The 22233-nt window shown below is 48.8% G+C and overlaps 1 protein-coding gene across 8 annotated transcripts in view; it reads right to left on the bottom strand.

The window, feature by feature from the left end:
• The window catches only part of EXD3 (exonuclease 3'-5' domain containing 3), a 142446-nt gene that overhangs the window by 59635 nt on the left and 60578 nt on the right, over nt 1-22233 (bottom strand). For 5 of the 8 annotated variants that reach the window (XM_040083532.2, XM_040083537.2, XM_040083535.2 and 2 more), the window contains one exon: nt 3725-3789. The exons of the other annotated variants lie outside the window; for them this stretch is intronic. In XM_040083532.2, the coding sequence (XP_039939466.1) occupies nt 3725-3789 (65 nt within the window). The remainder of the gene's footprint in view (nt 1-3724; nt 3790-22233) is intronic. 8 annotated transcript variants of the gene reach the window in all.

Here is a 22233-nt window from a genome sequence, read left to right as displayed (position 1 = left end):
AGCACTTCCTGCCCCTGCACACCTCCATGAGCCTAAAGGCCCCACAAAAGGGGCTCAGAATATGGGAAAACTCCATAAATCTTAGGAATCCCAGGGTGATGTGTTTAGAAATGTGAAGGAATTGGACCCTCACTTTGTGAATATTAATAGGCTACTTACTCCCCATCTGGTAGAAGTGATAAATTAGCAGTACTGAGCAATATCTCAATAATGTTTACATTAGAAGTAGTTTCCAGGGAGCTGGGAAGGTTGGCAGGGTGAGGAAGTGGCATCCTCAGTGCCCACACAGGACCTCTCACTGCATGGTACATCAGCAGCGTGGAGCAGGGCGAGAGCAGAGACAGAAAACAAGAAATCACTGAGAGCAGCTGCTCTCTTTCTTTTCTGGCTAAAAAGCCAAATCCAAAGGATGCTGATTCCTGCTGCAGCCAGAACTTGTAATTTAGTGGATTTCATGGCCCCATTCAGAGCTTCCAGTGGAAACAATATAAAGTTTGAAGAAAGACATAGAAAATAAAATAAAAATCTACAGAAAAATTGCCAATGAATTTTTTCTTTTTTTATTCATTGACAATTTTTACTGGAAGACAGTTGTTTCCCGGAGTGTCTTTCATGTCTGGAAAACCCACAGAACCTATGGTTTATGACAGAAACAGCTTCTTTCTCACTAGGCTATCAAAGGCAGTATGAAAAAGCTGATGACTAATGGAGATGGGACTTTAGATAAGAGATTTCTCCCTGTAAGTAATTTTCCCTGTGGCAAGAGTTTTCCTTGTTAAACACAGGGCTCCAACTTTGCTGGGAGATGCAGCAGAAGGCAAAGACAAGCTCTGATCCAACCACAAGCATCCAATACAACAGCCAAAGGAAAACAAAGCGACTTCCCAACTCCACTGCGCCGTTTGGAAATGGCTTTTTTCCCCCCAAAGCCCCACTTCAACACGTTTGGAGCTTCCACCACCCCACTCAGCTTCTCCTTGGGCTGGAATCTGAGCCTGGACTCTGGCAGGATGGGCTCCAGCAGACACCAGGTCCTGCTGGCACAGGCAGAGGAGCTCCCAGCACTGACACCATCACCAGCAGCACAAACTGCGTTCATCTGCACTGAGACTGGCCTTCCTACCAGCGAGACTGTGATGGGCTGGGAAAAAGCTTCCTTCCAAACCTCCCAGCAAGCCTTCAGCTATGGCAGCTATAGTCTGAGGGGGAAAGGCAGAGAACAAAAAGGGCACCAGGAGACACCTAAACCAGAGAGGAAAGAGTGCTGTGCTGCCTGGCTCTCCAGAGAATGATTCCTCTCAAACTGTTTTGTACTTGCCATTTCCATTTCAATTGATTCCCATGGCAGGGAATGCTCCTCAGGGGATTTCTACAGCCTGACAGACCATGGGAATAGGAAAATGTTTCTGATGCTCAAACTACACACTCCTTTATTCAGCTTTGGTCTACTGTTTCTAGTCCTGCAGCTCCAGGCAGTCTGCTGATGCTTCCTGGTTATTCCCAAGCTGTCATTCCTATGTAGGAAATGACCATTTCTTATACACATGTTCCACATTCCTGCCCGTGGTCACTGATTTGAGATCAAGGGGCTGATTTACCCTAGCTCATGGACAATACTGACCTACAGGCACACACATGGAGAGGCAGAGATGGCATTGGGGCCGGCTGAGCTGGATTTAAGTCAGCTTATCTCAGTTATTTGGGCTGGACATTTGGGTGGCAGCAGCAGCACTCCCCACCTGAGCTGCACACAGAGGGCAGAGCAGCCCAGCCCCTCAAAACAGAGTGTGGGTGCACAGCCCTGGGCATGGGTCAGCCTGTCCTGGTGACAGAGTGACGAGCAAGAGTCAGAACCCCCTGGGACATTCCTGCTGTGTCCCCCCACAGCAGCTGTGCCCACCACAGCCCTCCCCATGGCTCCAGAAAGGCTTTCCTTGGGCATCCTCCAGGCAGAGAAACACCCTCCTGCCCAGCACACAGCCTAGAGTGGGGGACACACCTGCAAACCCCACTGGGCACCTGCAAACCCCAGGTGCCACTGAGGTGACCAACAGAAGAAAGATGTGGAGCTGGAAGAATGAATTTAAAGGAGGCCACCAAGTTGCTCTGAGGGCTGGAGCCCCTCTGCTCTGGAGCCAGGCTGGAAGAGCTGGGGCTGTTCATCCTGGAGAGGAGAAGGCTCCAAGGAGAGCACAGAGCCCCTGCCAGGGCCTCAAGGGGCCCCAGGAGAGCTGGAGAGGGACTTTTGATAAGGACAGGTAATGCCAGGACACAGGGAATGGCTTCCCACTGCCAGAGGGCAGGGCTGGATGGGAGATTGGGCAGGAATTGTTCCCTGGCAGGGTGGGCAGGCCCTGGCACAGGGTGCCCAGAGCAGCTGTGGCTGCCCCTGGATCCCTGGCAGTGCCCAAGGCCAGGTTGGATGGGGGGTTGGAGCAGCCTGGGATAGCAGAAGGTGCCCCTGCCCATGGCAGCAGGTGGAACTGGATGATCTTTAAATTCCTTCCCAACCTAAACCATGTGATTCCATGGCTCCTAGGGATCCTCCAGATTTTCCACCCCCAGCAGAATCACTGCAGTGCTCTCTGCCAAAGGACATGTCCATGGGAGGCTTGGTCTTTTCCAGACTATTTTTCTTCCCAATCCACATACACATCCCAGGGTACTCAGTGCAGAGATTTTGATGATTTCTCTTTCCCGCTGTTGTTTTATGGGATTAACTGCCCTCTGCACTTAAAGGATAATATTTTTTTCCTCCAACTCTAACAAAACTTGATGGAAAGCTCAATGCTTCAGAATTTTTGAGCTCAAGTCTCCCCCAGTGAGTGACCACTTGGAAAGGCACCTCTCACACCAGGTTTCCAGTTGTTTATTCCAGCTGGCAACCACAGAGTACCAGTAATGGAAAGTCTACGAGCAGCAGCCCAGGACTGTGACTAAGCCCTGCAGACACCCAGGATGGAGCACGTCCACCAGGTCCTCAGCCACGCTGGCCACTCCACACAGGACGTGCTCACGTGGTTATGTGGGAGCTGCAGGCCTCTGGGCCTTCTAGAAAAGGAATCATCTCACTTCTGAACCTGCCTGAGCAGCACAGAGTTAAACACGGAAAACTCACCCCTCAGCTGATGCATCTGCTGATTTTGTTAGTTTTCAAGCTTCCAAACATAGATGAAATATATTTTACTGCCTATGAAAAATCTCCATGTAGAGCCCATAGGTTGCTGTATAAAAATACAGCACTAATTTTAGACAGCAGCGTCCATTGCATTTACCACTCTAAAACCAAGCCAAATCAGAAAAAAACAACAAAAACCCCAAAACCCTCAACTATGAAATTTTTGATATATCCACTTGGCAATAAGCACTTCTCGACCAAGTTCAACTCCCATTTTTCTCACCTATTAGCAAGATTCTTCCCCCTCCCCCCAAGATTCTCCATTTCATGAACGAAAAGTGTTTAAAACAAAACAGAAGCAACTTTGATTTTTCTTTCCTTCTGTAACTCAGCCCTGGAAACTCCAGCTCTTTTCTAGGAGCCCCTGAGCTGTTCCCCATCACACAAAGCTACCTTTTCTTTTCACTCGTAGCTGCAAACGCAGCGGCTCTTCCCCTGCGCGCTGGAATGAAAGCGGCCGTGAAGGATGGCGGGTCTGACCCGAGCGTCCTGTGCCTGGACATGCTCTGCATCCAGAGAAGTGCTGTGGGCAGGGCTCGGCCTTACCTTCCCCAGCTCATGCTTTGTCCACAGAAGCTGAAGGGTTTTCAGCAGTAGGAGTGGGTCCTGGCCTGGAGGAGGGGGAAGAGAGAGAGAAAAGGAGGGAGAGAAACAGAACAAAACAAAACAGATTTACTGGCTCTGTAGAGGCAGCCCAGACACACTGGGGCATTGTTCCACCCCAGAGCAATCGGCTGCTCCGTGCTGGAAACCAGCGAGCTCCAAGTGCCAGTCAGGATTAGCGTGTAAAACCCCGCACTCTGAAATCCTGACAAAATCACAGCCAGCGGCCAGGCACGGCTTCAACTCAGCGCCCTGCGGGTTCCCGCGCTCCGAAGCTGCGCTGCTGCAGTTCCAGCCCCATGCTGCTGCTGCTCCGTGCCCTGCCCAGCCCCACCCTTCCCACTGCAAGCACAAGGGTCCTGCAGTGCCAGCACCCTGCCCAGGTCAGCGGGACGAGCAGACAGGAGCGCCTCTCGTATGGCCCTGGTGTCCTAGGTTACAATGTAAAATGTGCCCAAAGCATGTATTCTATCACCATCTACATGAAATGTTGAAACTAAGTTGTGCACCCCTGTTTCCCGTGCCCCCTCCCTCCAGACTATCTTCTGTTAATGGCCCATCAATGCCGTCCTGCATGACTCATAGATAACTCCCTCCAGGAGCTATCTCTGTTTAATGGGCAATCAAGGACCCATTGCAAGACTGATAAAATGATATCAGTCCATTGTGAGATGCTCTGCCCAGGGGGAGGAGCCAAGCATTCCCACCTGGATACAATCTGGGATTTGGGACAGCACAGGCAGTTTTACCCACTGGATTCCCAGAGGACAAGAGCTACCAGACCTTGCTGCAGGAACACTGCTTCAACAAGACCACTTCATCTGGACTGCTACCACCACGGTTTCAGGTTGTATTCTGACTCTGTCAGTGATCTTTTGTACCATTGCATGTGTTTTATTTTATTTTACTTTTTTTTTTTTTTCCTCTCCTATTAAATTGTTTTTTCTGACTTGGAGTCTCTCGCTGGTTTTGCCTTCAAGCCAGCACACCTGGGCATGCAGGAGGGAGTGGGTGACTCTGGGGCAGAACGCGGGCCCGGGCGTGCTCAGGGGCGCTGCCCGGCCAGGCTGGACAGCAAGAGGGGGCCTGAGGAAGAGGGAAATGAAAGGCTGCCGTGATGAGTGGCAAGGCTAAACAAAGAGGGATCAAATATTTCAAGAGAAGGTTATTTGGAATTTTCCTCTTACTTTTCGCCTAGTTATTGCAGAACTTGCGTTCAGTCGTTCTTTTGGGTGTTATCATTCCTCATACAGTCATTCATCATACCATTATTCATCATACCAATATTCATCGCAGCAGTACTTCTAAATAAACTGTTTAGGAATACTTCATTTTAAAAGCAGTAACATGTTTGATATCTGATTCTACTTAATTCAAAATCATTTACTTACAAAACCACGATATAAAATATTATGAATGAAAATCATCTGCAGCATCAACATTTTAAATGAGAAGAATGAATTTAAAAATCTGAATGAACCCTCCAAAACCACTCCTCCTAATGCACCTCCTGTTACATTTTCATACAGCCAAAAGAAAAACATTGAACTGAAAAGGAAACTTCCTTTCAATCACCTTCTGTGTTTTACAATTTCTAAAGAGCTCGTTTCCAAATGTTAGATTTCATGCTCAGTATCCCATCGCACTTCATATTTCAGGTCACAAAAAACTCCCTCAGCTGTGAAAGGCTCTACCTCATCCAGCTGAACTCTGAGGCACTGCATTTATAAAATATTTGAAGTAGCAAGCTGATTACTGGTTGAGCCAAGAGCATGATAATATTCCCATTATCCACTAACCTCTGGGAAACACCAGCCAAATTAAAAATGCCACATTTACAATTCACAAGATAATATTTTCTCTCATCTCTGGTTGTTCTGAAATGTTGAACTCTCCAAACACTGGCTGTTCTCAGCTACTGCTCCTCCTTTGGAAAAAGAAAAAGCTCCTTTTACACCAAAACAGAAGAAAAGCCAGATCTCTTCTCCCCAGTAAATTAGCAAATTACAGTCAAATTCAGTCCATGTGTGTGTGCATATCTGCACACTCTCCTCTTGGCCCGACTCCCAAAGAAATCTATACACACAGAGGAAAAAAAAACGAGAATGCAACGCAGTGTGTAACCAAATACACTGTAAATCTGAGCTGTAATTAATGCAGGGAACAGGCCGGAATGATACGGGAAATGAGAGCAGTTAGGAGAGCAGTGTTTCACTTCAGATACAACCAATAATTCAAGTTGTTAAAAGCTTTCTAAACCTCAGTCAACAAACCCAGACCTTTTCTTACTGACTGTTTCCTACCTTACCTCCCTGCCACTGAAACCCGAGCTGATACAGCCGGAGCAAAACCTCTCCGCAGTCAGTTGTAACCAGGTCAGTGGTGCCAGCGGGGCACTGAGCAGCCCCTGTACACAGGGACCCCCTCCCTGGCACAGAGCTGGGCACTGAACACACCCAAAGTTTGGGTTATTTCCACAGAGCACTCCTGGAGCACAGCATCCACTCTGGGCTCCTCAGCACGGGAGGGACACAGACCTGGCGGAGAAACTCCAGAGGAGAAGGCTCCAGGAAGACCTCAGAGCCTAAAGGGACTCCAGGAGAGCTGGAGAAGGACTTGGGACAAGGGCCTGGAGGGACAGGACAAGGGGGAATGGCTTCACAATGACAGAGGGCAGGGACTGAACAAGGAGAGAAACAGAAACCTGCTGGTGTCTGCAGGTGTCCCTCCTCACCTGGTGAGACTTCTGGGAATTTAAGGATGAGGCACAGTCAGGGGCTAAACATAACAAAATAACCCACAAGCAGCTGCTCCCGGAGCCAGACATAAAGGGGAGAGCAAAGCCACCTCATGCCCTTGTCTCATCCCACCAGAGGGAGGACACCGCAGTCCACGCTGCACCTGGAGCTATTGCATTGTGTTACTCTCCAGATGAGATGGAAGATGGAAATGTGAAGGTCCACATTCTTTGGTCCCCTGGAAGGAATGAGCAATTCATCTGCTCTGTCTCCCACAGGACCTCTTTGGAGGACTGTCCTCCTCACGGTTCTCCTGGCACCACCCCTAAAGAGTGAAAAATGAATGTCTTTGACATGGAGAATTAACCAACTACTGCTATACTCCAGCAGGACACCAGACAGCTACCTGCCCATCCACATCCGAGAAGGAAGAAGAGAAGCAGCAATAAACTAATACCAGGACATCCAAGGAAAAACAACAGGACCGTACAGGGAGTTTCATAAGCCTTCCAGAAAAACCTGTAGAGCGGGTGGCAGCTCCACACAGCAGGGAGTGAGGGAGAAGTACAAGGGAAGGAGGGATTAAGCAAAGTGACTGAAAACCAAGAGGTCAGAACTGAACCTCAAGCACGTCTGGGCTCAGCTCTGGACAAGAACAAAGCAAGGACGAGGCATGGTGGCCAGAAAAACCCCATCATTCCCACCAAGGACACCCAGAAGCTCCACGGGTAAAGAGTAGTTCAGTCCTGCAGAGAGTCCTACATCCTGAAGAGATATCCAGCTATTAGCAAGGGGCATTCAATAAGCAAAATAAAAACAAGGGTGCAAAACAGCAAAAAAAAAAAAAATGCAGTGTGGGAAATCAGAGAACACCAGGTCTCCCTGCTCCAGCGGTGAGCACCTGAGGAAGGTCAGGAGACATGTCCCAGGCAGCTGAGCCCATCCAGTTCCTAGACTGAGCTCAAGAGAAAGGGCTCAATCTGACACTGACCCTTTACAGCTCCCAAAAAAGGGGGTTGTAGACCTTAAAACAGCTGGAAAAGCCTCACCAAATCAAGGTTAGAACACGCTGAAGGAGATCTCAAAAAGAGACATCTGTACCCACTCCAACAAGACACAAAAGACCTCAAGTTTTGGCGCTGACAGTTTCTCCCAATAGCACGTTCCTGTTTTAAACATTTTACATTAATACATTTCCTTTGAACATTTTTCGTTCTGAAAATTAATGAGTTCTGCCCTGAACCTGGTACCAAAATTGCAGGAGATGGTAAATCAAATGTCTTCCAGTTCTCAAGTTCTGTGGTTACATTTCAAAACCATATAAACCACAAGGCTTATATTTTTGAGTTAGAAAAGTGCCTTTGAGGAAAGCCATAAACTACTTTCTGTTCATTCTCTCCATTTCCTTTGTGCATCCATCACTCAAACCCTGCTGTGATTTCAACAAAAGCGGTGCCTGGGGGCTGGTGAGGTAAGCACTGCATTTGCTGCTGAGGTTTGCAGCGGTGTCCTTGCAAAATTCTGCTGCATTATTCACCAGTGCAGCTGAAACGCCCTGGGAAGAGAACCCCAGGTTCTGACTGAGCCTCCTTGTATCTCTTGCCTGAGGAAAGGGTAAAATCCAACCCCAGAGGAGGAATTTCCCAAGAAAAAAAATTGCTGACACTTTCTCTTTGTGCCCAAAGCCATTAAATGCCAAAGCCATTGTGGCCCAAAACCTGGAAGAATTACAGTCAGCAGAAGAAAAGATACTGAATGAAAAAAAAAAGCAACCCCAAAGAAGGTGGAAATAGTGAGTGAAATGCAGGGTCACAGCCCCCAAACTGTCACAGCTGAAAGTTATGGACAGGAAAAGTCAAGAACAAAATGTTTATGAATCACAAATTTATGGAATCATGGAATATCCTGAGCTGGAAGGGACCCACAGGGATCATCCAGCCCAGCCCCTGTCCCTGCACAGACCCCCACCAACCCCACCCTGGGCATCCCTGGCAGTGCTGTCCAAAGGCTCCTGGAGCTCTGGCAGCCTCGGGGCCGTGCCCATTCCCTGGGGAGCCTGGGCAGTGCCCAGCACCCTCTGGGGGAAGAACCTTTCCCTGCTCTGCAGCCTGAGGCTGCCCTGGCCCAGCTCCAGCCCTTCCCTGGCTCCTGTCCCTGTCCCAGAGCAGAGATTGGAGCTGTCCCTCTGCTGCCCTACAATGGCTATGTTTTCTTTAGGCAGCCAGCTTGTCCCTCTGCCCTGAAAGTTAACAGAATTTTAATAAATGTTTAATGGAATATCCAACAAATCCAACCCACCCAGAAAACAATCAGTAAATTTTTACTATTACTTATTGTTTTGTGTGCTTTCTGCCCCAATAAATCCTTGGAATCTGTTCTCAGTGAAAACTCCTGCCTATCTCAACATGTCTTTGAGATGTATTTCTGAAAGGAAACCTAAAATTCAAGGTATCCCCATGTCCCCCTTAGGGCAGGTGGCCTGTTTGGATTTTAAAACTCATCTCAGTGAAGACAAGACAGGAGCTGGGGGTTTGGGTAAGCAGAGCCATTCACCCTGCTCCTGTTTCAGCAGCATGAGGAACACACCCACTCTGGGTCATTTAAATTGAAGGTGAGGACAAACAAACCGTGTGTTATGTGTGAATTAATCAAAGTCTGTTATCCAAACCCAGTTTGTCTCAATTTTGTTCAGAAGTGGCTGCAGCTCACACCAAGTTTGTGCTGGTTTTGCAGAAGAACGGGCGCAGTAAGAATATCACTTGGAGCAAAAACGAACAGACACACTTTCTAGAGCCCAAATTTGAACCTCTGTGGACAAGCTGATCTAATTAAAAAGGTACAAAATCCCTCTGTAGAAACACACAGATTGTGACACCTTCCACGTGTTCATGCTGTGCCTCCATTAATGAGCACATGTAACATAAATAAACCTTTCAGTTTATTATTATGAGGAGTCAGCACTCGGTGATTGATCCCAATCTCCACTGACTGCAGTGATGAGTCCCCCACTAAAGACTGAAAGCAGCCAGAGGTGTTCCCTGCACTGCTCAGGTAGCAGTGCCTGCAGGGACAGGGAATGCTGCCAGGACAGGCTGCTCCATTTCCACCACTGAATCCAACAGAGCCAAATTTACAAGAGGATCAGATGTCACAAAACTATTTCACTTCAGAAACAATCCATTGCTCTGCTTTAGCACCGTTTCCAGAACTCCGAGACTCTCTCCCCATCCCAGCAACCCATTCCTTCACTGTGCCTGCCACAAAAGGCAAACGTGCTTGAGAATGTCTAACTGTGCATTTAGCTGAACTCACACAGCAAGGAAATGAAGCAAGAAGACAGAGAGTGTCCTTCTTTATTTGGCCTGTCTGGCTCACTCCAGCCTTGGCTCAGTGTCCAGTTTCAGCTGCAGTTTTCTTGATTCACAGAGCTTTGAACTCAGCTGCACCAAGTCCTTCACGTGTCAGGAGGGAAAGAACTGCCCCAGCCACCACAGTCCTGAACTCCTCACACCACATACCTCCCCTGTAATTTTAACATTAAAGACAGAGCCTATGGGGAGCTCTGGGAGCCCAGGTTTGCCAAGTGAAAGGCATTTCTTGTTCCTCCAGCTCTTCATCCACACATTTGGATTCCCCTTCTGCACTAATGCAATCAGTGGGAGGATCTACACAAGACAGGAGGGGAAAATATCCCAAAACACTCCGAGTTCCTCACATGTTCCACCTGACTGTGAACACCAGCTCATTCTCAGTCACCAGAAAGCTCATATAAGATGAATGGTTACACATTTCTTCATTCATCAGACAGCTGTGACTGCTCTGCTTCTCCAGCCCCGTGATGACAGCCACCTCCTGCTTGCCAGGAGAGACATGAAAGCCCCTGCGGCCTCTCTACAGCAGATGGAGAATCCCACAGCTGGGATGGGTACTGAAATAAAGGGGTCACATCACCTAACACACTGCCACAAGCTGGCCCAGGCATCCCTGGGAACTGCAGAACCAGTTTATGTTTTGTTCATAGGCCAGATGGAAAAGTCACCACAGAGTGATTACCCCAGCGGAGTTCTCTGCCTGTATCAAGAGCAGGGCAAAGCTTTATTCCAATCAACTGAGATGGTTGTTTCACTCAGCACAAAATATTTTGCTTCATTTTAGGGAGGAGGTCAGTATCTAGAGACTTACCATTTTGTGGTTCTTAGTCATTTTCCAGACAGACCTGGTTAAACAGAAACTTCTAATTCAGTGGTGCACCTTGCAAGGTACAGGCCAGAAATTCCTCCACGAGTCTGGTTGGGATTTACCCTGTTAATGTGCCAACATGCAATCATGTATCACAGAATGTGTGTTCTCTAATATCCTTGCATAAGCTTACACCAAGCACACAACCACAGAAAGGCTGGGGCTGCATCTGGCTCTGCAGGCAATACTCATCTCAGGTTCCTCATTTGGTTCTTCCAGACAAAAGGCAGAATTCCTCAGGTGCCATTAGCTGAGGCCACACTTTCCCAGAATCACTCTGTGAAGCCATACCTTGGTCTGTGCTGCTGACTACATCATCATTGAAAAGCCAGATTTAAGAGCTCAGACAGAAATATGGAGGAGAATGAGGTGCACAGGCAGAACACAGAGAAACTGCCCTGCTGGAGAGGGAGAAGGGATTGAACAGTGTATTGAAAGCAAGAGAAGTGTTTCTAGAAAAGAAGCCAGCCTTTCTCAATGGCAACAAAAATCATTCTCTAAGGGCAAGTGAGATCCTTTCCATTCTGAGAAATTTGAGTTATGAAAACATAATAGGAACCCTCAGCATTTGGCTGATACACGCTCGATTTCTAAGTGAGTCAGAAGTTCACATTCTTCTACTGCAGCCTCCCAACTGAAAACAATCCCCACACTTCAAGCACAAGAATAATAAAGCACACATATGCTTCTTATAAAACAATCCTTACAAATAACCATGCCTTTTGTTTTCATAATGGCTAAAATTCATCATTTCCCCCCCAAAAAAAGGATCAAACAAAATGCACTCTCATTAAAAGAGAAGGCTCGCTTGGCTGAGCACAACAGGCAGTGACATTGTCCTCTTATTTTCTTACTGCTTTTTGTCAATGGAGAGACCAGAGAGCTGCTCCCCAGGCTCTGTGGGGCAGGGCAGGCTCAGGACAGCCTCACCCCAGTGCTTCAAACAGGGGCTTTCCTCCCCCTCTCCCCACATCAGCCCTGAGAACACTCACATTCCTCTCCCTACCAGAGCGTATGGACACCTGAGCAACAACAGCACCATGGAATCCCAGACTGGCTTGGGCTGGAAGGGACCTTAAAGCTCATCCAGTCCAACTCCTGCCATGGCAGGGACACCTCCCACTGTCCCAGGCTGCTCCAAGCCCCAGTGTCCAGCCTGGCCTTGGGCACTGCCAGGGATCCAGGGGCAGCCACAGCTGCTCTGGGCACCCTGTGCCAGGCCCTGCCCACCCTGCCAGGGAACAATTCCTGCCCAATCTCCCATCCAGCCCTGCCCTCTGGCAGTGGGAGCCATTCCCTGTGTCCTGTCCCTCCAGCCCTTGTCCCCAGTCCCTCTCCAGCTCTCCTGGAGCCCCTTTGTGCCCTGGCAGGGCTCTGAGCTCTCCCTGGAGCTTCTCCTCTCCAGGTGAGCACCCCCAGCTCTCCCAGCCTGGCTCCAGAGCAGAGGGGTTCCAGCCCTTGGAGCATCCCTGTGGCCTCCTCTGGATCTCTCCAGCAGCTCCAGCTCCTTCCTGTGCTGGGGCCCAGGGCTGGGGCAGCTCTGCAGCTGGGGTCTCACCAGAGCAGGGCACAGACACAGAATCCCTTCCCTCATAACACCTGGGCACCACACTCAGCATGGGAGCAGAGGGTGCTCTTCAGAGCTGGTGCCAACTCAACAAATGAAAATGAAACCTCACCAAGGAGTCACCCAGCTCTGGGACGTCCTTGCAGTGCCTGAGATGACCCAGCCTGGGCAGAAGAAACTTCCCTTGCCCAGGAGCGAAGGAGCCTGTCCCACGCTGTTACCCTGAACAAGGTGTGACATCACCTCAGTCAAACAGAGGTCATCTGGGGACGCTTTCAGTGCACCCTGGATGGATCAGGAGAAGTGCAGCAGTTTGTACAGATATAGCAATTCTAAAAATAACACCAAGAGGTTGCTTTCTAGGCAGTTAATGAAATCCAACTTCAGAAAAGCCTAAAAATGTAACAATCCTAAACCTTTCGCAGGTAATTGTCAACGCTCTCACATGGTTTCCTCCTCTGTCAGAGGAGGACTCTGCAGTACCAGGATGACAATCTCTGGCACGGGACAGTGGGGGCACACATGGGAGAGGAGGACAGCAATGCAGTCCCCCAGTCCCTTCCCATTTTACACCTCACCCTCCACCCTCATGGCCAGACACAGCCAGAGGGGTGGCTCCAGGCCCTGAGCTTGGTGGATCCCCATCCTGACCAAACCAGGGTTTGTACTTGTGTTCAAAACTGTTTAGACAAAACCCACAGTTTCATCATACAGTTCTTCTTTTCCTTCAAAAATTCAGCCAGGCTACCCTTCCTGTCTTTAGGCACCAGCTCCATGCATTTTTTTCAGTGATGAGGACAATTAGGTTTTGTTCCCATAAACCAACTCAGCGTTGAGGGAAGGGTGAGGAGGAGCCACCACATTCCCAGGAGGACAACAATCGGTGCCATGGAATGAGCCCTTCCTCACTGCCAACCTCCTCAGGCCAGGAGCAGGAGGATCTGTCACAGCTAGGGTGCCACTTAATGCCCTTACACCGAGTTAATGGCACTTCCATAGAAATGGAAATGCCCTTTAAAAAATCAGCACTCCAGAAAACTAACCATTTCTTCTTTCAAACTTATCAACCCTGCAAAGGAGAAGAAAACTGATATTGTCCAGGACAAAAGGGGAAACTTCTTAATTATGTAAGAGACTGAGACTGCCAGGAACAGCAGCAGCCCCAGAGGACTCAAGAGCAGGATGGGAAAGAATCATCAGATCCAGAGTACTATCATAGAGCTAAAATTATATCTATTTTTTTTTTTTTCCTCCAGACATATGTGGAAATCCCCAAGTTCTAAACCTAACAACCTTTAACTGTGTGTTCTAAGTAGTTCTATATTAAAAAACCCACCTGGTAATTCTAAAAAGCTGTAGTACATATCTTGAAGCATCCAGCTTTCTTTTGAGAACCATAAGAATAGTTTAATTCTTGTATTAAAGACATCCCCCCCTTTTCTTCTGCCAGTTCCTCACCTGAGCACACTTCAGCAGCACCACAGATGCTGAAGGGGGCAGGGCCTCTCCCATTCCAAGGTCAGCGTGTACAATGGTCATGCACCTGAGCCAGCCGGGCCCTGGACAGAGCTGGGCAGTGCAGCAGTCACCAGCCTTGCAAGTGTTCAAAAAAGGTGAAGATCTGGCACCTTGGGACATGGTGATGTGTTTACTCAGGTAAACAAAGTGGAGGAGACCCCTCTGTCCAGGCTGAATCAAGACTCTCCAGAGGCGGAGGGAAATTGCTGCTTTGTTTACGTTGAATAAAACAATGGTTAAACCCCTAAGTGAAAAGAATTTCTCCTTCCTCTGGCTAATTACATCTCAGAGTGGTAGATTAAAACTCCATCTCTGGTAGAATCTCAGACTAGTTTGTTGGAAGGGCCCTTAAAGATCATCTCATTCCAGCTCCCCTGCCGTTTGGCAGGGACACCTTCTGCTAGATCAGCACTGGCACTCAGCATTATCAGAACCTTCAAACAATGTGTTCTTCACCCATACTTCTGCAGCATTTGAAAATCCCACCGTGAGGTGCCAGGATTCCTGTCACAGTTCCAATCACGCCCAAATCCTAAATCTGCTCCCTCCACACACGAAGCTCTTCAGGTCACCCTAGGTGACTGCAGGACAGCCAGGTGCTTTTCCCAAAGCTGCTGGCTCAAGTCACTTGTCCCCAGGACACACTGCAGATGCTACACACAGGCTCAGGCAGAACCTTGCCCAGTTCCTCACACCACTGACTAAAGAGCTGTCTCTGAGCCCTTCCAATGCTCCTAGCACCAAAACCATGGCCAAATAAAAGACTTAAGACAAAAGCAGTGATGGCTGTTCCCTTCCAAAATTTATAGCTGCACCTACTAGATAAAATTAAAAAACCCTTATTTTTGAGAGGTCCTGTACATTAAAGTCATAGTTCTGGGGAGGCTAAGTGGGAAAGCCAGGATACCTGTCAGCTCAGCACCGACGTATTTGAAGGGATTTGGTGGTTTCCATGGCGATGGGGAGGGTAAGGGGCTGCCTGGTTCCGCCTCTGACTGACGCACATCTCAAACAATCGCTCTCTTCCTGTTCGTATGGCACAAGAAAAACAGGATGCTGAGAGGTGTTTATCTGAGAGAGAGAGATAAGCAAGCGCACGGTGAGTTCTCAAAGTATAGGAGTTCACCAGTGAGATGTTATAGACTTTCTGTGGAAAAAAAAAAAAAAATAAAAAATCCCACTGCTGCCCTGCTGAACGTGATTGAATTATGCATGGAAAAGTCCTTTCCCTTGGAAGCCGCAGGAAACCGTGCAGAGCTGGTATATGAGCCCTGCATACCAATGGAACGTCTCTTTAGTGTGTGGGACTGAGTTACAGTGCTGAATGAAAGCAGAGAACCGGCTCAGTGTGTGATGTCTGCCAAGCCGAGTCCTGCCCGGGGCCCCCGGCGGGGGTGGGCTACAGAGACTGGGGGGCTGCACAGAGAGCTCAGGCTGCTCTGAAGGGCTCTGTGCCCACCAGCACCAGTTCACAGGCACTTCTCAGGCCTCCTGCCCAAGCTGAGGCACTTTGCAGCATTTTAAATGTCCCTCAGTGCTGGAGTGCTTGCTCTGCCCGCTTCTTATTCCAACTCCATCAGTGACAGAACCTGCAAACCACACAGTCAGTAATTACCTGCTCTCTAATCACCACGAGCTGGTACAGCCCAGCAGCACTCTGGGCTTTAGAGCTGAAAATCTCATGTCCAAAAAGCACAGCCGCATTGTCCAGGGGTGTTTCTGGAGCAGGGGAAGGCACCTTCACACCCCCATCACAGGTGGGCACAGGCTGGACATACTGCCTCTGACCTGGGGTCACAGGGGCTTTAATGCATCTCTCCTGTTGATTTCCAGAATCACAGAATCTCCTGAGCTGGAAGTGACTCACAAGGACCAACAGTCCAACACCGGAATTCCAGCTGTACCAGTCCCATCAATGTGGCTACCAAAACTATCCCATCACAGCCAGGAATTGTTACAGCTCAGTTCTCTAAGAAGAGGCCTGGTTCCCAGAACCCTGTAAGAAAATAACAGCTGAGCTTTGCCATCAGTGTCATCCACACTGAAGGACACAGGGTAGGACAGATCTGTATGAGAAAGTGGATTTTTACTTTATGCAAATATTGTTCTCCCAGTCATTGCACATATTTAAGACAGTATCAAAGGAACAAAATGAGAACCCAATCATTGTCTCTGGCTTGGCTGGCTTACAGATAACTCCCAGCCTTTAATTCTAGGAAGTGAGTGACCACAGAACCTCCTGACAGCCAAGGGCTCCCCTTTTTCCATCTGACTCACTGTTTGTCTTGGAAGTAGCCAGGTTAAGGCTGTCCCATTCAGCCTGCAGCAGAATGTGGGGCAGATGGAAAGAGGGAAAGACAGACAGAGAGACACTGCAAAGACTGAGACAAAGCCTGGTGGCGGGATGAAAGAGCACAGAACGAAGGCAGGACCCAGCCAAGCCAAACAAAGTTTTCCTTGAGTGATTACATCTGCCGGAGAGTCCCCAGCTTGCACTCTCCTTGCTGAGAAATTCTTTTAATTGTGTCTAGGACATTTTAAAAATCCCAAGAAAAGCTCCTCTGTAATCACTGGAGCCCTGAACTGTGTGAACTTTTGTCATGCCGATAGCTTGCTGCAAACCTCTGCCACCGAAGAAGGGCTTTGCTGAGGGAGAGCCCTGGGGAAGAAAAACTGGTAATAAATCTCCATTTCTTTTTTCCCAAGGAAAAACAAACAATGTAGACAAATTCTTCTCCCTCCCAATGTCTGTACAGCTCAGTGCAAAGTGCATCCAGCAGAAAATGAAAAGAGATCTGTTCTCAGATTAGCCAAAATTAAGTAAGGTTAAATGAGCGATGTGTAGAGCCAAAGCCTAGAGCTCTGTGAAACAGGCACCTCCCAGGGGGCCAGCAGGGACTGTGGATCTTCCACAGCCACCAGAGCCACTCAGAGCTGGGTGAGGGACGGGGGGAACAGTGGGGCAGGAGTGTATGGCCAGCACCTGCACCACACAGCATCACAAGGTGCCACGGGCCAAGTCCTTGCAGATATGAAAATCAACACTTGTGAGCCAGAAAGACAGAGAAATACTAAGTAATCTTCAGGGGCCAGACACACTTCAGATGTTACCTGAATACCACTGCCCTGGGCTTCACATCATGGGTCCAAATCCCTTGTCTGTAGCAAACCTCCCTCATCTTCAGGCCTGTTTTCACAGCATTAATTTCACTCCACCCCTCACTGTGATAACCAGAAATGCCAGAGAGTTGACAGATTCCAAGCACCTCATTTCTCTCCTTCAGAACCCTCACATCTGCCTGCACACTCAGGTAACTGGGTATTTTTGTTTGCTGCATGTGAGGGTCAGTCACTGGAGGCCACTACAAAGACAAGACTCAATGTCAAAGACCAAATCAAAAATAACAAGCTGGGTGAGCTGCCTCCGTGGCCACAGTCACACAGCCCTGTGCCACAGGGTGGGGTACCCCAGTAAGGAGGGAACACCAACACGTCAGTGCCCCTAAAACAGCCACCCAAAGGTGGGCTTGCTGTGTGCACATTTCCCCAAGCACTTTGAATTAATACCTGGCTGTATTTCACCACTTGGCTGGTGCCAAGACATTCTACTTAGGTCGTGAGCTGTCCAAAAGCAAAGTGACTTGTTCTCATTAGAATCATGGAATATCCTGAGCTGGAAGGGACCCACAGGGATCATCCAGTCCCTGCACAGACCCCCACCAATCCCACCCTGGGCATCCCTGGCAGCGCTGTCCAAAGGCTCCTGGAGCTCTGGCAGCCTCGGGGCCGTGCCCATTCCCTGGGGAGCCTGGGCAGTGCCCAGCACCCTCTGGGGGAAGAACCTTTCCCTGCTCTGCAGCCTGAGCCTGTCCTGGCTCAGCTCCAGCCCTTCCCTGGCTCCTGTCCCTGTCCCAAGCCAGCAGAGATTGGAGCTGCCTCTCTGCTTCACCTCCATAGAAAATGAACTTGGCCGAAATACGGATCTGCTCTTGCTAGGCCAGGGAATTGAAGCAACTCAGTGAAGGCTCCAAGGTACCAGCACAGGAGCAAAGAGGTGACTCAGGACTGGGTGCAAGGGCATGAGAGAGAAGGGCAGGAGCAAGCTTTCTCTTGCAGCTGTGATTCAGCTGTTTGATCAGTGAACACTTCCATTTGCTCCATTCTGCCAGAGCACACCTTTCCTTACCACACAGAATTCACAGTACTGACTGCACATCAGGTAGTGACACCTGTCCTTCAGTGACCTGACACGTGCTGGAGGTTTGTGTGCTCTGCCATGCAGAAGACAAGATGCCAGCTGAAGCCAAACTCACACACCAGTCCCAGGACAGGATTTCTCAGCTTGCTGCTCATGAGGGGCCACAAGCTGATCAGCACCCCAAGGCCCTTGAGCAGAGTCACCAGCACTGGCAAAGGATGTCAATGCACAGGTAGCTGTCAGCATCATCCAGATTTGTTTTTTAAATAGTACGTTTTATAGAAACTTTAAAACGGTATCTTATTTTAGAACAGAATTTATCTTTACGACAGGCAGCCTTTCCAGGCAGAACCACCTCCTCTGCTCCCAGACCCTGCATTTCAGAAAGCACAGCACAGCCAAGATCATGCCATGTGGAAACACCAGCTCAGTGTTTGTCGAACACCATTTCAATAAGGCTACAGGAAATCTCAATGGAGAGAAACACCAGACGTGGCTGAGGGAAGGGGGGCAGGCAGACCAGGTGGCAGCTCAGAGATACAGAGTCTGATCAGGACCCCTGAACAAAGGGACCGGAGTCTCTCTAGGTCCCAGGTACCGAGAACAAACAGTTTGAGGGCCCAGGAGCACCATTTGAGAACATCCACTGCAATAATCCCAGTCCTCAAAATGATGGAGGGTTCCCTGAAAACCTCTGGTTTGCTGGGGAGGAGGTTGGGATTTTGTTTTATGCTTATTTGCCTCTTGTTTTTGTCCTGGTAGATAACATTCATTTCCAGTAACTGTTGACCAAAGTGGAAAAGGAGGATTTAACAATAAAGTGCAAGAGTCCATCACAAGTAATAGCATCCCATGTGCTCTTATGAAACAATAACACACCAACATAAAATAAATCAGTGCCTTTTAATTTAACAATGTAAATTACCCTCCCACCTGCTGTGACTCTCCATAAGGAGAGAGAGCTGGCGGCGTATTTACCAAGCTGTCTGTCCCAGTCCCATTCTGCACTGGCCTCCTGCCCTGGGGTTAGACTGTAGGACTCTGTCATCTCTTGCACTCGTATGACCTAAGAAAGGGAATGTGGCCTTTTTCCCACAAGCCCAGAGTGAGAACATCATAAAAGCTGAACTTTAGCCCCCTTTTTGGGCAGGCAGCACAATAGCAAGGAGGATGCTGTTCCTCCCCAGAGGCTCTGCTGCTGAAAAACATCACCAAGCTCAAGTAAAAGGTCAGTAGTTAGGATTGCATCTCTTGTTTTCTTCAGTTTTCCTCCTCCGTCAAAGGCAGTTCAACATTCTTTGCACAGCCCCCCCTCCCTCCTTCTGAGAAATGCAGGAAGGAAGTGCTTGCAAAATAGTTTAATTTAAAAGAAGGCACAATCACACAGAGCACAAACGAGTCCCTGCCACGGCAGAGCTGTCCCTCCCTCCCCACACACACGGACAGGGTTGTGCTCCCAACACCTGGGCTGGAGAGCCGTGGCTGTGTGCTGCAGGCAGCCCCTGCTCCCCCAGAGCATGCAGCACATCTGCCCAGGGAGCCAGGGCTGTGCAGCACGACAAGAAGGATGCAGGGAGCCCTGCAGCCTCCCAGGGCACTGCATGGTACCATGCACCGAGGGGCACAACCGTGGTCCTGGGCACCATGACACTGTCACTTCTGTATCTCTCTCATAACTTGTTTGACTTCACAGGATGTTCTTCCACCAAGGCTTGTTACCTGAACCTTTCTACAGTTTGGGGAAGTATTTGGGTCAGTTGGATTTAACTTGACCCTTTTCTTCACTAGATTTATGTGAAAGAACCAGAGTGGGTGGAAGCAGCTGTTATAGTCCATGCCTTTTTCAAAGAGGAATGTAGAGACCAGCAGGCAATTCCTGGAAAACTCCTTCATTATCCATTAGTTTCTGCTGTATGACCACATATCCAATTTAAATATCATTCTTCCCAGGCACACGGCGTTTTTGTACCCCTGGGCAAACAGCACTTACTATCACAAGCCTATTTCTTTGTCTTTTCCAAGACTCTGGCAGTCCCAAGGACTTTCCTTGAGCCATGAACCACAACAACCAGGTGTCAGGACAGGCTGGCACTCCCTGCCTGCTCTCCCTTCGAGAATTCCCAGTCCTTCCATCCCTGTGTCGTGACACAAACCCCTCGGTGCCCGCAGCCTCTCCCAGTGCCTGCAGTGGATCAGGTCCTGTTCCAGTGTCCCACGTTTCCCTCACTGCTCATGGGTTCAGCTCCAGCTGGCATTCTTGGACTTCATGGGACACTGCCAACAAATCACACTCCTGCCTCTTCTTTAACCCGTTGCTGTCACAGTGCATCATTAGATTAATGAAATAACGAGGCCAGTGCATGAAGGACCTGAGCAGAATCACACCTATGACCACTTAAATGGTGCCTCCTTCCAAACAGGATGCCCAGGATAAGCAAACACAAAATCAGTTATTTTCTAGAAGGAAATTTAAAAATGCTGCATGCTGTTAATGTGAGCACTTTCCCGTGTAGTCACACAGCTTCACAGAGGGGAAGATTAACGCTTTCCCAAACAGGGAAATGAGAGTACCAAATGCCACCAGCAGGCTGGGGACTGGGGGGCTGCAGCAGAACCTGAAACCAGCTTGCTGAGTTTGGCTTTTTTATTTTAAAGCTGACAGCTTCAACTTCCAGCATCTACACCCAGCACTGAGCATGGGGAAACCTTCTGTTCTCTAGCTCTAGGCCAAATGGGTAAATTTTTGGGGTTAATGTTTTCATAACATGCAGCCAGGGCTGCTGTTTGTTATCCATCCCATCCCCAGTAACTTCTTACCTTCTTTTCTTTTTCACTTGTTGTTGCTTATGTGCATTTCTGATAAATTTAAAAATAAGTATCAGCACTGCAGAAATACCTTTGGCTTTAAAATGAGGGTTCCATAATCCTACATTCTTTAAAGACCTTAAATAAAAAACTATGTCTGTCCTGCAGAGTATTAAGGAGTTTACTGCCCACCCCATGCGTGCTGCAAGCCCAGACAAAGGACAATAAAAATGTGAAACAGAGGAGAAGGAATGAAAGACCCCAGAAAGACACATCTGGCTGGGAAGAGGAGATGCTCCTGCAGGTAGTCAGCACAGAGCCTGATCACTCCTTCAGTGAAAAAAAAATAAATTCTAATATCTAATCTGAACCTCCCTTTTTGCAGCTAAGGCCGTTTTCCTTCCCCTGGTACAGGGCAAAAGAGACCAAACCACCACCTCACTCCAACCTCCCTTCAGGTACTTGGAGGGAGAAATTCCCAGCTCAAGGTTTTTGAGGATACTGAAGCCATACTGAAAAATATAAACTCAATAGTTGGTTTAAAGAATGGTTAAAAACAGGTTACAGAGCAGACAGATCTGAAAATATGACCCAAATATTGTAATGCAGCATTAAAACAAAAGCAGTGGTACAGGGGAAAATATCCCAGTTCAGTTCTGAGCTTCTTGGAGAGAATCCTGTTCAGCAAAGGTGATCCAGTCAAAGGTGAGGCCCCCACCTGACTTGGTTCCTCCTTCTTTAAGGCATCACAGATGGCTTTGCCTCAGCACTGCCCTGAAGAGCTGACAGAAAGCTCTGCCTCCATCCCAGCACCCCCAGAGCTCTGCACCCAGAGCATCCCCAGCGCCTCCTTGGCCCCGGGCCCCTGACAGCACAGCAGCTCCTCAGCAAACATCAGCCCTTTGCCTCCTTTCCTCCCTTTCTAATTTGCTGAGATGCTTCTTCGGAGGGGAACTTTGATCATTAAGATACTTGATGGTAAAGGGAAGGGCAGCAAACGTGCAGTGCCTGGTGCTGGGCTCCAGGGCTGTGCTCCCAGGCTCTGCTCCCGCTGTTTATCCCGGCTGGGTGTTTTCCCCTCGTGCTCCGCGATTGTTTGGCTGGGCTGGTGATGGATGGCGGAGCGCTCTGTGTCTGGAAACGCGCTCCTGAGCCGTCAGGAAGCTGAGGAGGCCTTTGCCAGCACTTCCTTCCTGCATACAAGGGGAGGACAGAATGGGAAAAACCTTTGGCTGTCTCTCACCCTGAGAAAAGGTCTCCCCTTCCAGCTGGATTACAGTAACAATATTTTAATCTTTCACAAGATTATAATATCCTTCCTCTCTAAGTATAGATCCAGTGGCAGCTCAGAGAATGAAATGAACCAACAATGTAAAACTCGATAGGT

This window comes from Hirundo rustica, chromosome 20 (assembly GCF_015227805.2).
Source record: "Hirundo rustica isolate bHirRus1 chromosome 20, bHirRus1.pri.v3, whole genome shotgun sequence".
NCBI classification, from domain to species: Eukaryota; Metazoa; Chordata; class Aves; order Passeriformes; family Hirundinidae; genus Hirundo; species Hirundo rustica.
This window is presented reverse-complemented; position numbering and strand designations above follow the sequence as displayed.